The sequence below is a fragment of the Coturnix japonica genome, chromosome 1, assembly GCF_054131305.1.
Source record: "Coturnix japonica strain WE chromosome 1, WE-NBRP24, whole genome shotgun sequence".
Classification (NCBI taxonomy): Eukaryota; Metazoa; Chordata; class Aves; order Galliformes; family Phasianidae; genus Coturnix; species Coturnix japonica.
This window is the reverse complement of record NC_140663.1, coordinates 42,827,414-42,839,985: the sequence shown is the minus strand read 5'-3', so window position 1 is coordinate 42,839,985 and position 12,572 is coordinate 42,827,414. Positions and strand designations below refer to the sequence as shown.

General features: G+C 38.1%; 1 protein-coding gene across 5 annotated transcripts in view; it reads right to left on the bottom strand.

Moving 5' to 3' along the window:
* The window catches only part of NR1H4 (nuclear receptor subfamily 1 group H member 4), a 38,321-nt gene that overhangs the window by 21,234 nt on the left and 4,515 nt on the right, over positions 1-12,572 (bottom strand). For 3 of the 5 annotated variants that reach the window (XR_014943115.1, XM_015859069.3, XM_015859077.3), the window contains exons 2-3: positions 11,056-11,192; positions 1,946-2,308 (exon numbers count right to left, since the gene is read on the bottom strand). Coding sequence is in view for 4 of the 5 variants with exons in the window: in XM_015859069.3 (XP_015714555.1) it covers positions 1,946-2,308; positions 11,056-11,140 (448 nt within the window). In the remaining variant the exon portion in view is untranslated. Of the gene's footprint in view, positions 1-1,945; positions 2,309-6,644; positions 6,804-11,055; positions 11,193-12,572 lie in introns of those variants that run through there. The other 2 variants (XM_015859091.3, XM_015859085.3) reach the window with 2 other exon arrangements.

The following is a 12,572-nucleotide window of genomic DNA, read 5'->3' as shown; positions in this document are numbered from 1 at the left end:
AAAATCACACATTCGTCACAGAGAACTGAATCCCATATAAATATGTGTTAAGTGTCCAACGTTGAATCGGAATCTCTACAGCATCATTGGAGCAGGGGCACTGCAGGGCAAGAACCAGGACTGCAGAAAGAGATCTGTGTATTATTCAGAACACTCAGTGAGCATGAATTAACAGTCTTGTCACTGAAAAGAAGAGCTAATCCCATGCTCAGATATGAGATGTGTGAAGTAATCCTACTACCCTGATAAGAGTGCAACTGTCTTACCGAGCCCAGTTTTGGTCAATGTGTCTTTAGGTGATAGATAGCAATGTGAAAAATTCCACAGATACAGATGGATGATCAGAGGTCTAGAAAAGACTATATCCTCTTCATGTTGTAAAAGAGAATTACTGTCCTCAGCACATCTTTTTCCTGAATCAGCTGTTATTTTAACGGCCTCTCAAGTTTTATTGTAGAAATTGAATGCATCATCTTTAAATAATTCAACTTTTACTATGTTTGATCAAGGGTAATATTGCTCCTAATTGATGTTGCAGTCATGAAATAGAGGGAAAACATAAAATAAATTATCCCAATAAAGCAGTATAATTATAATTTGGCAGAATGATTCAAACTGAATCAGTAGAGAAATGAACACATATTGCCTGTGATTCTACCTGATGGATTTAACTAACTCTTTAAAGACATGTTTTAAACACTCCAGAGTTTGTAATTATAAATCTTTGAAAAATATATTAAGTCATTTCATAACTGAAATAGTAAACATTAGGAACAGCTAGCTAACAAAATGAATGTATCATGACTTGGAATCTTTACACAAAAACTGAATATAAGTTAGGTTTATAAAGACAACATTAGTGTAAGTTATTTATTTTATTTGTACTTTGAGACTACTCGCTCAGGAAGCAGAAATAAACCAATCTCTCATTTATTGGAATTATTCAGATAAACTGTATGATCTTTAATTGCATTTATGTTTGCAGCTTTGGACCACTGTTTTGCCCTCAGAAATGAATCTGTAAGAGGTAGAGCACAATCTAAAAGTACTTCAAAATCCACCCTCAATGATACTGAGCTCCACATTAAGATTAGTATCCATATTTATACTGTAGCCTTTGTCCATGGAACAGGAACATTAATTAAACATTTATTCACAAAATACCTTGCACCTTGGCCTCATCACAGAGTAACCATTCTAATGGACAATATCTGTTCCATTAGTATATCTTTTGTTCCCTCTGCTAAAATATCTGGCAATAATGTCTTCAATAATGGTAGTGATTTTCTATATTCCCTTTATACTGACAGATTTGTGAATAATGTTCCCCTAGGAAGTAAGATGTTAGGCTGCAGACGCAACCTGAAAAAGCTCCCTTTCCAGGGATAGAGGCTGTTTATAGAAACACACCTGAAATTAGAAAAGTTCATTCATTTCACAAGCCTAAAGACACACAGCTTATACACTGGGAGCTGAAGGAAGGGGCTTCTTTGGGAACAGTTTGGAGATGGGGGCTGACAGCTTTCACTTCCTTTCAATATGCCCTACATATGGACTCAAGTCACAGCTGATTTCTAGGGCAGCCAAGAACAGAGATAGATTCTAAGGGGTGTCCATAGGTTTGGCTCTTTACAGTAGCCACTGGGCAAAGCCAGGCTGACAGGCACTGTATGGAAGCTGGTCTTCAGCTTAATGAAGCCTGATGATGGCTCAAGAGTTATAGGTTGGTTAACTGTGCTCTATATTCATGGGAAAATGGATTCATAGGTAGAAGACAATGACAGTTTGTCTTGGGGAAAATCCAGAATAATATATATCAAATCCAAATTTAAATTTCTACAATACTTAATGACTTGGACAAAAAAATATAAAGAAAAAAAAAATCAAAAGCTGACACTGCTATGTTTAACAGTCAAGTAGTGTTCTGTAACTGATTTAATCTTACCTTTGCATCCTTCACAAGTGAGAGCATTGTAGTGGTACCCAGAGGCTTTGTCACCACAGACCACACAGAGCTCTTCTCCTTTCATTCTTCCTGTGGAGTGGCCCAGTCTAGGCTTTTTGGCTGCAGGGATATCCATTATCTCTGTCTCTCTTGTGAAAAAGGTCTCTGAGGGTATTCTCCTGAGCTCGTACATCCCTGGGGAATACCATTCCTCATGCTGTGGAGGGTAGAAGCCCAGGTTGGAGTAATAAGGTGGTGATGAAATTTGAGGCTGAACTTGGGGAAATGGCACACTGTTGTACTGTGTGTAAGGTGAAACATCTGCCTCTTGCACTGGAGAACTCATTGGCTCTGAAAGGATACCTGGAAAATGATAAACAAACAAAGAAGAAACCCAAAGCACCAATTATTACTACTGTGGAAAGACAGTTATGAGAGAAGTTTCCACTTCTTAAGACATCCATCTCAAAAACAAAATGGCATAATCACAAGGTCTGCATGGTCTGTGTGCATATCTTGCAAGATGTTTTCAAATCAGCCACTCTCAGATATTCCTTTATTAGTGGTGGAATGTCACACACTGCCATTCACATTAAAAAAATGAAAGGTACTGTGTAGCTAATAATATAAAGAAAAAAATATAAATATATATAAATATATAATAATAATATAAAAGAAAGAATAATCCATACCATAAAGAAATCAGTAACCTGAGTTGATTCACAGTAGAATAAAAGAAATCCAAGTAAAAGTTAAAAATCCTATGGTATCAATGAAAGCTGGATCAAGACACAAAACACTGCTAATTTCTACATAATTTTGAATGAATACAGTGTGATGGGAAAGCTGTGTTGGGGAAAGACAAGGGAGGGACTTAATTATGCGACTAAGTATGTGAAATACACTTTCAAGAAAAGTCTGAAAGGGGTGGTGAGACTGCAAGGAAGAAGTAGGGAAGATATTCCTGATCTAAGTGTCATAATGGGACCTTCCCAGCAGCCAGCCTCCAGTGGTTGCCCAGCCAGCCCCTACAGCCCAGTCCCCAGTCCCTACAAGGCTGTAGGACTTAAAGCATTAGCCCACTTCTCACAGACACACCTCCCTAGCCTGCACTACTCACCTTTGAGCCAATAATAATTGATAATGGTGAATGAGATATGACAAAGAATGGCATAATTTCCTGTAAAAGTGGTTTGTAAAGTTGGTATCAGCAAAGTACCTGGAGGCTACCTTACTTTGTTCATTGAATTACAGGTTCAAAATACCAACAACTTAGACCTCATTTTTTGCAGTAACGCAAGTGGAATTACATCTAACAGGTAGTAGATTATATAAGTGAAAGGAAGCCCACGTCAATCAGATGAAAAGGCTGATTAAAAAGTTATTTGCAAACCATTCTACACTTCCTGTTGGAAAGTCATGTCTTGCTACTTCATGAAAACACTGACATTGCTGCTCCATTAATTCCAAGAAGGTAATTCAATAAAAATAGTGTGTGTTACTGGAGAGAAACCCAGTCCCATTCTTATTGAAGTCAACAGCAGAATTTATGAGGAAATCATAGATAAAAGTTTGTTGGTGACCATGATTTAACTATGCTCCTAAAGCACTCAAAAAAGCTTCATTTTGACAAAATCAATTCCTGGAAAGTCTCCTTCACTTCTGAGGAATCAGAAACAATGAAGAAATGCTAATAGCAAATAAAGAGCATTCTTCTAATGACAGCTAGGAAGAAAAATCTGTAGCAGGAGATTTTTCCCTCTCCTTTGTCTGTCATTGGTTAATGACAGAAACTAATCTTTGCTTTTCAACTACTTTTCCCTTTCAAGGTCCCACACTTGTTGTGCAGGCTTCTGCCCCTGCTGCTTCACTGAGCTACAAAAGTGATACAACTAGTTTGGATTTGGCTGAATACTGCATTTTCCACAGCACATCTTTGCCAATAGCAAATGTGGACGTTCAAGTTCAAGAATAAACAGTAGGACACAAGCCTGGAAAAACAACACACAAGCCTAAAAGAGAGTGATGGTGCTACTTACTGTTAACAGTTAGTTTGGTTATTGTTGCATTTTGTTCTTCCAGAAAATGCCAAGACCTACATACTACACTAGTGTGTAGCAGAACAGAACCCAAGTTTATACCTTTTAAATAAATAACATTTAGACATCTAGAGACCTGAGAGAAAGCATTGACATCTTCTGTAGAAGAGCCTGGAGATGAAGTCAAAGCTTTGTGTGTCAAAACTAAGCTGTCACTGCAATGATACCGGTCAGCTGCAGTGGTGACAGAAGGTGGGACAGACGAAAACAGCAGTGATTTAACGCTGAGCTTTGCTGTCCAGTATGAAATTCTAATACAAGGAAAGGCCTCACAGCTAAAGGTTTAATGAGTAGGTGGTCTTTCTTTGATTTTATTTCCAGCTTGTTGAGAATGCTGCCCTTTGAGATTGCTCAAAATACATTATGCACAAAAGCAGTGTTAATTTAATGGCAAGATGTACAATCATTATACAAATTGTTCAGTCTCTTTGGAAAGGAATCTGTTCACCATGGAAACCTAAGCTGTTGTTTGCTAGTTAGGAATTATTTTGTTGACTAAGTTTCCTAAAGGAAAGTGGAAGATCCCAAAATGAAAACAAAGAAACTGTTGATTTTTATCTTTATGCCATCCACAGGAAATTCCACGAAAGCTCTTTATCAGTCTCTTGAACCGCTTGGAAGGCAACATTCCCTCCACAGCAGAAATTCATCTCTGGGTTTATTCAAAACTCAGGGCTGCAAAAGAACTGCAGCATATGCTGAGACAACATACACTGAGCGTTTATTTAAAGTAACTTTTGCATTACAGATGTTTACAGAGATCTCCATAATTATTAATTGCATTCTACTACTGAAGGACACAAAAAACATCAGTCTACAATGTGAAATACTAAAGAGAGTTGAAAATGCTCAGCTAAATTTTATCCATGGTTAGAACAGTGGAATGAAAAAGGGAGAACAGGGTCAAGAGAGACCAAGAGAACACAATCTTGTTTTCTGTTAACTAGTTTGCAGTTAAAATTCTGGACGTATGCAGATGGTTCACTGATGGAGACTGAAGTGATTTTTAAGGGTATTTAGTTACAGTGTAGGCTTTCCTGCTTCAGCTTAAGGCTTTATTAATATTAAGTTGACCTGATTTGCCTAGTTTGAAGAGCTTTGGTGGGTACTTCTATTTCATCCTTAGAAATCAGCAGACTTGTACTGAGATGTTTTACCCAAAGCAGATCAACATTTGCTGTTGAATGATTATTATTCCACAAAATTGTCAACAAGTCTTGAATTAAACATTGCAAGACAATAATTAGCTATTTAACATTTCTCCTAGAAACGTTTGTTTAAAAAGTTGTTTAAAAATGTAGAGGTCTTGCATAAAGACAATTTAAAAATGAAACGCCTTCTTATATTTTCTTTAAAAAGGAGAATGTTGAAACAGAAACCAATTGCTTTGAAGTTACCAGGATGAAGAATTTCTTTGGCCTGAACCAAACCATGTGGTCCAAGCAGTGTTCCCAGCCAGCAGCCTGCATGGAGCTTCTCACTAAGGCTGCAGAGATTCTGCTCTCAGAAGCATACAGTGCGCTGCTCTGTCTTGCGTGACTATTTCAAATCACAGCAACTTTGAGAATTATGCTTTGCAAAGTACATGCGAGTCTAAAACAAGTAGTTTCTTATCACAAAAAAGCAACAACCACCTAATCTTATCTTGCTAACCAGAATGCACATATACTTTTATCAAGACAATAGAAGAAATAAGTCTGCGATGAGCTGGTCTCGTGCCACTGTGAAGCGTGAGCCAGCCACTGAAATCACTGGAGCTGATTAGTAAAAAGCAGTGAAAGTGAAGTCAGGAATGGACTCACAGGAATATGGTCATCCTTATTTGCTTAGTCTGAGCAATTTTGAAACATCTGCTTTTCCTTCTGAAATACGACTTTTTACAATTTTTAAAACTATTTAATTGCACATAAATGTGGTGTTACATACAGTTGTTGACCTTTTAGGTTATCTTTTGCAAATAAATGACTTTCAATGAAAGTATTTTACAAAAGCCAGGAAAGCTTACAAAGTGAAACATTTATATGGATGTAGTCAGAATTTTGCACATATTTTTCCACAGCACTGTTTGCAACTGAAACACATGGGAGAGCTTTGAGTTTGTTTCTTCAAAGTCTACACCGAGTATTTTGCATACAAATCAAAACATTCACTTGCTTAAGTGAAAAGGAATTTCCCTTGAAGGAACTAAAGAAATTGTTTTCAACTAGTAGTTTTAAAGTGAGTTTCAAGATTTGAGAATAACACAGATTGATTAAGAATATTAACAGAAATTACAGTGATGTCACATATTAAGGTAAAATGCTATTATTCCATTAATACAAAGCTAATGAAGAGTCAGAAATATGAGAAGGTTTTCAATATGAACCTTTGGCACACAGATATTCACAATGGAACTTAAGGAAATCAGCACAAGCTTCAGAATTAAGTAATTGGAAATGTTAGGACAGCCGTTAATGAAATCCTGGTATGATTACAAACAAATGCTTTTCAGAACATTCAGATCGCTTGGGTTAAACAACCTTATAGCACCCTACAGTTTCAGCCAAGAACAGAAGTTCAGATCACACACACACCTAAGCAAGAGCATAGCAATATCCTACCTCAGTCAGTCTTCAGTCAGACCATATCTTGAAGCAAAATACTGTCCTTAACATCACCCAGTCCTTCTTTCCTTCTTTCTCTGCTTTTCTTTTTCCCTTGAGGTTTCTGCTTTGTCTATAACCCGTTGCTTTCTTTACAGTCAGAACTTTCTTTAAGACTCACAAAGGAGTGACACAGGCCAGAGGTTATATCGCTTACTGATTAACTTCATTACAGAGAAACTTGTTAGTAAATGCCTGAAACAAGAGCAACGCCAGCATCCACTGCTAATTTACCTGGATAAAATTTGCTTTCCATGTGACGGGGTGCCTCCAAAAAGCCTAGATATTGTAATTTTCTGTAACTATAACAGTTTAATCACAGCAAAATATTCATCAATAAAGATTTAATGACATCAGGTCATTCTGTGCAGTAGACTAACTGCTTCAGTATCACAAAAAGCCTGTTTTAGTTGACTGGATTAACAGGTGCTTTTTAAGCCCAGAAATGCTTGTGTTCTCCAAAACAAACCAGAGTGCTTAGGCCTTGCTGGACACATCTATATGATGACACAGAAGAGTGCCAGGGAGACACCCTTGACCCAAGGACAAGTGCCAGTTCTCCACTGTGTTGCCTAGGGGTAAAGCTAACTCTCAAAAGAGCAGGTAGGATGCAGCTGAATTTGTAGTCCATGTTGTTGACCTTTCTCTTCAGGGCCCACACAACCTTCCTGTGGCTTTCAGGCATTATTGCTTAATTGGTGTCACTTCAGCTCAAGTCATCTGTAATAACATGAGGATTCTGCAATGTACTGGGTCTGCATGAAGCCAGGAGAGTTTGTTGTATGCCACTGTTTGATAGCAGCTAACATGTGAAGATGTGCAAAACCCACTGAGATAGAGTGTTAGAGAACAGTAGGGCAAAACCAGCCAAATTCTTAGCAGTCTTGTCCAAGCTCTTTTTCTGGAAATGGTTCCTGCTAGATTCCTGTGTAATTTCACACAATAGCCAGCTTTCCAGCCTAAGGTGCACAGGAGGAAGCAGTATACATGCATTTTGGTTTTGCCTTGCTCTGTGGTGCAGTCTTCACTCTCAGTACTGTTCAGTTGCATACTTTTCCTTTAATTTCTTTTTTTTTTTTTTCTCCTCAGATCCCACTCAGGTTCCTTTAGCTCACCTCATACTAATTATTAAACATACACGATTTTCTGTTTTAATTTGTTTTGCTTTGTTTCCTTTTGATCTGGGGGTCTGTTACAGGCCTAATTATCTTCTCTGCAAGGATGAAGCCAGATGTTTCATCACTGGCCAGGTGGTGCTGAGGACAAACAGTTATTTAACATATCTTATGATCTGGAAGGTGTTTAATCAGTTTGGACACTTTATCCTACTACTGTTAAAAAGTAAAAGAAAAAAGGAGGTGAGCATAATCTGAAAAAATACAAATGTACCTAAAATTGATCCAGTCTCTTTAGTTGATCTTAGGTTCTGTTCTATGCTTACAGCACTTTCAATTGGCATTTCCATTTTGTCAAATGCAGATTTAAAGAGCACTTTTTCACCCTAAGATACTCTTCTCCAATAGAGGCACACACAGTTAGGAAAACTTTTCTTGCCTTCTTATGTTTTGATATTACTTTACAATACATTTTAAAAATCAATCTCTGTGACAGCTGTAGTCTCACACTTGATATCTTGCATATGAATGACCTCTCTGTAAGACATGTTGACAGAAAATAGAATAGGGCTATTGTGATAAAAGCCTACAATCTGTCACATTCAACCTAAGTTCAGGTTCTGAAGCTGGGCCAGTCTTCATGCCCTAATTGACTCAGGGAGGTTTGTGCAATAAGAACAAAGTTTGTCTGAAGAAGAGAAGCATCTTAGAAGGATAGGTGCCATGCAGGCTCAGGCAGCTTAGGGATTTCTTGTCATTAGGAGTCCCAGAGCTGCAAGGAAAAAATCTTACAGAGCAGATGCTATATAGAGTGCATTTTATGTAGGTGGTTTTGGCAACTTATTCAAATAGATGTTTCTGTAAAGATATCTAAAAAGTTTCTAAATCACATGAGTAGTGTAGAAAAATAGAAGTAGTTTTGCCAGAAGAGAGGATGGAAGTGAGAAGTAGCCACTTCTGCTGTGGTTAGAGATGCTTCCTGCTTCTTCTTTCCTGTTCTAAGTCCTCTTTCCAGAGGTTCATAGTGACAGAAATGAAATATCTCTTAAAGCCAACTCTGAAGGCATGGAGACACAATTTGCCATAGACATACTGTGTTAAAATAACAATGTACAATTTCCAACTCCTGAAAGGAAGAAAACTCTTTTTTCCTTTATGATGTTCTGAAATCTACTGTGACTGTAAGTGCTGAGGGAAACAAGAATTGCCCTTGGAATTACCAGGGTGATGAGGCTCACAGAACCAGCAAGTTGGGATTGACAGCCTCACTTCTGAGAGACCTGGACCCAGTGCTGATGCCCAAAGAGGCACTTAGTTGTGAAAATCTACACTGTTCTATAACTTTCAGAAGAAAATATACTTCCAAGGATTCCTTTCTCCAGAATGCGAGCACACATCTTTGAAAAATGAGGCTATTTACAAAGGCTGATGTTTATAAGTCAGCAGTTTCTCATTTATATTACACCAAAGCTGTAATGTGTGAGAACTCCTTTAAGAAATGTATATTCCAAAGATATCATTAAGGAGAAAAATTTGCTTCATTTTCCTTCCTTTCCAAGTCTCTACCTGCCAAAACAGAATGCCAAAAATGCAAGTAGCTTACAAATACAAAACTCAGAGATGAAGTGAATTGCTACAAGAATCTTGAAGAGATAGGACCTTATCTTCACAACAAGTAACAATGCATAGAATTGGCTACATATTATTTCTTTTTTTGGGGGGGTGGGAGGCTGTAAGAGCAAAAATGACATCAGACTTACGAATAACTCAGTTTTGAGACTTAGTTGAGTGACAACCCACAAAGCAGGATCAAGTGATCATAAAAAAGAAAGAGTTGGAAGTCAGCTCAAGTGAAACAGCAGGAATGTTAAATCTCCTTCTTAATGGGACCTCTACTTCAGCCCTATAAAATTATTTCTTTCTGTTGCTGAAATGTCACTTTGAATTAAATCTCCTTAGTTCTAAGCTCTGAATATCTACAATGGGAGGCACAGTTCCTCTTTCTGAGACTTGGAGGGTTCTGAATGTGATTTCAGTGTAGAGGAAAAGTCTTCTACATTAACATACTTCCTTGTGTTTTGAAGCTACCTGATCCTCTTGAAAAATAATTAGCAAAAAAGTAATTGTTAGAGGAAAAACCTGAACAAAAATCTGAAGTAGCTCAAATTGTCAGGACTTCTAAAGGAATGAGTGAGTATAAAATTTAGTGTCCTAAATTTGGATGTCATCCTCTTCTTTACATGTTATGTCTTGAAATGAAATGTTTGTATTTATCTTCAGTGATAGCACTTTGGGTGAGTTGTATGGGGCTGGGATGCTGGTGGTGGTCTGAGTCATGGAGATGCTCCCAGTTTCTACATGCTCTGCTGCAGAAGAGGCTCCATGTCCCTCTGTGCCCAAAATTCTATTCTTGTTTCAGACAGAAAAAAACAAAGTGATTGCAGTGCTTTCTACCACTCAGAAAAAACTTTGGTCTTACTTGGAATGGAAATTTCTGAAGCACTGTAGCTTTCTGTACTATGTGTGAGGCCCTGAATGTATCATTACTCTCAACAGAAGTCCTTCTATGCTGCCAAAAAAAAGGCTTAAAATTGTTTTAATCTCTCTCTTTTTTTGTTTTTTTCTTCCTCCCTGAGCAGAAGACAACTTCCCCATGGCTATACAATATTGACCAAAAAATCTTCATTCATTAACAAACAAGACTATGTTCATCCTTGAAAAAAAGCTAATAGAAGAGGAGCAAGGATGGATATTTGCAACCCCCATTATACATTGTTATTGCATTAACATTATAAGCATAAGTTTTTAATGGTCACAGTTTTAATTTAGATGAAATTACTATCATAAATACATATAGTATGGCAATGCAATTAAATGGCAGCATAATTTTATTCCAGACTAACTGAAAATATGTTCACTTAGCCTGGTTTAAATGACTCACATGATGATAACATCTGGCCTATATATGAAGGTCTGCCTTCTATTTCCCCCCTCCCCACCTTTAAGGTATTAGAAGTGTTGCAATGGATAATAATATAGAAGTACTGCTATCAGCATTGATGGCAGAATGCAGAATTAAATGACAAACCACTACAGGCTCATTATTTGTCCTTCTTTCCATAGGAACTCTTGAGTCAAGAAGGTGGGCACATATCCACCACATATCCTTGGCTTTGACTTGTTTTTAGTGCATTTTGTTATAGTTCTCTGAGCAAAGTTAAAATAGCAAAACCATCCTTAATTCATTTACTTACCAAATAAATGAGGACCTTCAGCTAGAGAAAATCCATCTGCAGTAGCTAGCTGGGGATGTCCTATTAAATTCATTTCAGATCCCATTTATTCTTCAGTTCAGGAGGAATATAACTAAGAATCAGTTTGAAAGGAGATCCTGAAAGATATAAACCAAGAAAAATATTTAAAACAAGGTAATTCATTTTTGTGTACCTGTTGCAAGGCAGGATCAAAGAGGTTGTTTCAATATTTACTATAACAAACCTTGGATTGAAGTTACAATATCTAGTTCAGCCTTCAAATAAAATGCTGTATGTAGTTTGTTTGTTTTTTCCTGGCTGTGGCATATCTTATTTGCCATTCTTATGCTGTTCAATTAAAATCAATGGCAGTTTATGTTCAGCTCTATTCAGATATTCACAGCCTGAAGCACTGGGCTGACCTGCTGAGAGCAATGCTGCCCAAACCTTTTCCCAGGGAATAATAGTTGTTTGCATTATTTTTGTTTCATCACTCTTTCATCATTTCTTTGTTTTCACTTACTAAGAAAGTATAAGCTTATGGTTTGGGTCAGAAGACTCCAAGTCAGGAAACTTGAGTTTAATTTCCAGTGACTGACTCTTTATCTTGCCTTCAGTAATTACTGCCTAAAGAAGATAAATGGTGGCAAAAACAGAAAGCAAATCCTTGCTCTAATAACCAGGCTATCTCACCTGCTCCCTCAAGCAGCCATACAACTTTCTCACTTGGGGAGGTTGGGAAATGCTTGCACCTGGTCACTGGCAGACTTTCCTAGTCATTAAGCACAGCTGCCACCTCCTGAGGTTTCCAATAGTGCTGAACCCAGAAAAACAACAGGGTTTTCTCCCTCCCACTCTAACCACTAGGCTGTTTGGAGGTGAGAGGCCTATCAGTGCCTCTTGCTCATGTGGGGACTACAGTAATAGCAGCACCACAGTCAGCAGGAAAGCATGCCAAGTCTCCTGTGCCCAAATCTGGCCAATTTGATGGAGCAAGAATAGGGTTGTGCTCATTCATGTGTGTGGGATGGGACAGCTCAAAGTTACATATGGGGCAGGACTGTCAGCAGCTGGAGAATGCATCTCAGAGGCTCAACACAGACACCAAGAGGACTCTCTCAATTCTTTATTTGATTTCATTCCCGTGGGACTGTTCCTGGGTCTGTGTTTCCACTCATTGAAGCTGTTTGAGAGTTAGAGCCCGTCCTGCTACCCAGTGAGGGCTCAACATGCTTCTCAAGCAGCAGTGAACTCATCTGACAAAAACGTGGGTGCAGCAGGAGGCCCCAGAGCCCCACAGACTGGGAAGGAGCTTGTGAGACCAGCAAGCACACTGTGTAATTATATTCAGACTTGTCCATAAGGATTCATTAAGTTCTTTCTTAACATAAACAAAGGCCCTCTAATTAGACCAATGCATCTTAAATGTCTGCCCACAGATAATTTAAACAGTTTACTGAGAAATGTCAAAAGCTACTTGTGTCACAGGCCAGATCAGGGTCCTGCAGCAAACAACA